This window comes from Orycteropus afer, unplaced genomic scaffold (genome assembly GCF_000298275.1).
Source record: "Orycteropus afer afer isolate SDZICR_OR568_19922 unplaced genomic scaffold, OryAfe1.0 scaffold00130, whole genome shotgun sequence".
Lineage (NCBI taxonomy): Eukaryota > Metazoa > Chordata > Mammalia > Tubulidentata > Orycteropodidae > Orycteropus > Orycteropus afer.
In genome coordinates this window covers 6,355,997-6,358,337 of record NW_006921717.1, presented here as the reverse complement: position 1 = coordinate 6,358,337, position 2,341 = coordinate 6,355,997, and the positions used below count along the sequence as shown (strand labels likewise).

Sequence of the window (2,341 nt, the reverse complement as noted above, 5' to 3'; positions counted from 1 at the left end):
GAGGGAAGGGGTCCCCAGCCCAGGGATGTCCCTCTGAGCCAAGCTTTCCATTCTCAGTGGTTGGTGTCAGTGCCCCACTGTGGCCTCCAGGGGGAGCCATATCCCACCCAAATCTGGGCCAGCCACTTGGCCTAGGACAACTGTAACATTAAACCTTTTGTCTCCCGGTCCGCCACCCTGCTGGCTTTGGCCTTCCTGCCTAAACGCAAACAAGGAGTCCAAAGCCCGGATCCTCCTTCCGGGCACTCTTCCTGGTGGAGAGCTCATTCCCACCCAGCCAGGAACAGAGAAACCAGCTGCCCAGGTTGCACTCCCTGCCTGGGAATAGCAAAGTTTGGAAAGTTGGCAGGGTCTCTCTGGGCGGTCCAGGCAGGTGACCCAGGAGTCTGGGGAGACGGGTGAGGCCTGAGCCGGGCCCTGGGGCGGAGGACACGGCCCCCGGCTGGTCTCCACCAGCCTTTCCCGGAGTCTGGGATAGTAGGGTGTGGGCGAGGGGGGCCATCAGCACTGGCGGGAGGGGGTGCGGTGCACGGAGCCAGGGCGCTTGGGGATCTTACGCCAGCGTCGCTTGTCCCAGCGGCAGAGCAGCAGCAGGCGGAAGGTGTCCCGGAAGGCTTTGTTACACAGTGCGTAGCACATGGGGTTGACAGTGCTGTTGACGTAGCACAACCAGTAGCCCAGCTCCCACAGGGTCTCGGGGACACAGTCCTTGCAGAAGGTGGACACCAGCACCATGATGTTGTATGGTGTCCACGTGAGGATAAAGGCCAGCAGGATGGCACTCAGGGTCCGAGCCGCCTTCTTCTCCTTGACCAGGGAGAAGGTCTTCCGCTTGGCCAGCTGTTCCTTTCCCCGGGGCTTCGGGCCCTTGCCGGCTCGCTCGCGCCCCTTCCGGGTGGGCCTCTTGACTGTGTTCGGGGAGCTCCGGGGAGGCTGCTTGGCGGGGGCCTGTGCCTCGGGGTCCACCATGGGCATCTTGATCATCACCTCGGAGCCGGTCTCCTCACCCTCCGAGGACGTGAGGGACTCCATGGAGCCTTCGTCCTCCTCCTCTTCCTCCTTCCAGCTGTAGGCCTGCAGCAGCTGGGGGGCCCGGCAGCAGCGGCAGCAGCGTCCTGGAGGGGTCTCGGGCGAGCCCTCGGCCGCGGGCTGGGATCGCTCCGAGCTGCTGCTGCTGCCGCCCCCCTTGCCTGGTGTCTCCGAGCCCTGCAGGGCGGCCAGCTCCCGTGCCCGGTTCTCCGTCTCCCGGTAGATGCGCCAGTAGAGGGTACACATGACGGTGACCGGGAGGTAGAAGGCGGCCATGGCTGTGCCAAAGGTGATGATGGGCTGGGAGAGAAACTGGATGTAGCACTGCCCGGCCAGCACTGTCCGCTCACCCACCAGGTACTGCCAGAAGAGGATGGCTGGGGCCCAGAGCACGAAGGAAACCAGCCAGGCCAGGCCAATCATGAGGGCGGCCCGGCGGGGCGTGCGCTTGGCGCGGTAGCTCAGGGGCCGCGTCACAGAGAAGTAGCGGTCAAAGCTGATGAGTAGCAGGTTCATGACGGACGCGTTGCTGGCCACGTAGTCCAGGGCCAGCCAGAGGTCACAGGCCAGCGTGCCCAGGGCCCAGTGGCCCATGAGCAGGTAGGTAGTATAGAGGTTCATGGAGAAGGTGCCTATGATGAGGTCGGCACAGGCCAGGCTCAGCAGGAAATAGTTGTTGACAGTCTTGAGCTCTGTGTTGACCTTGAACGAGATGAGCACCAACAGGTTGCCTGTCACCGTGGCCAGTGACAGGAGGCCAGTGGTGATCCCAATAAAGGCCACTTGCCAGGGGCCCTTTCCCGGTGCCAGGATAGTAATGTTGGGGCTGACGGCGGGCGGGGCCGAGGTGTTCATGGTGGCCAGGTGGGGCTGGGGGGCAGTCCCTTCCTCTAGGCGCACTACAGGGCTTCCTCAGGGGGAAGCCATCACCTGGAAAGAGAGGACATGGGCGTTGGTTGGGCAGCTGGACGTCTCTGATGGTTCCGAAGGCACTAGAACACAGTCCCTGTCTGCTCAGAGTTAAAGGCCAAACAGCAGCACCCTCCCTTAGGGGTCCCCTCACACGTCATTTATAATGCATGTACCCAGCCGTGAAAGGGTTTGCCAGCAGCGTGGGGTGGCTTTGGAATCTACGGACCTGAGTCCTCAGTCTTACTCCGCCATTCAGACTCTGAGCTGCCGTGGCCTGTCCTGCTTGACTTCCGGGGCAGGATTTCTCATCTGGAAACGGCTGGCGCAGCCTGTTCTGCTTGACTCCTGGGGCAGGAGTTGGGAGACACTTGGTATCCAGTGCTGACAAAATGTCAAAGCT

General features: G+C 62.5%; 1 protein-coding gene across 1 annotated transcript; it reads right to left on the bottom strand.

Moving 5' to 3' along the window:
* Positions 1-501: 501 nt before the first annotated feature.
* On the bottom strand, positions 502-1,884 carry CHRM1 (cholinergic receptor muscarinic 1). Its single transcript, XM_007944857.1, has one exon. The coding sequence runs from the start codon at positions 1,882-1,884 to the stop codon at positions 502-504; it is 1,383 nt and encodes a 460-aa protein (XP_007943048.1).
* Positions 1,885-2,341: the final 457 nt, after the last annotated feature.

Excerpts from the sequence above, each read along its gene's own strand:
- CHRM1 (XM_007944857.1), bottom strand. The coding sequence starts at position 1,884 with ATGAACACCTCGGCCCCGCCCGCCGTCAGCCCCAACATTACTATCCTG.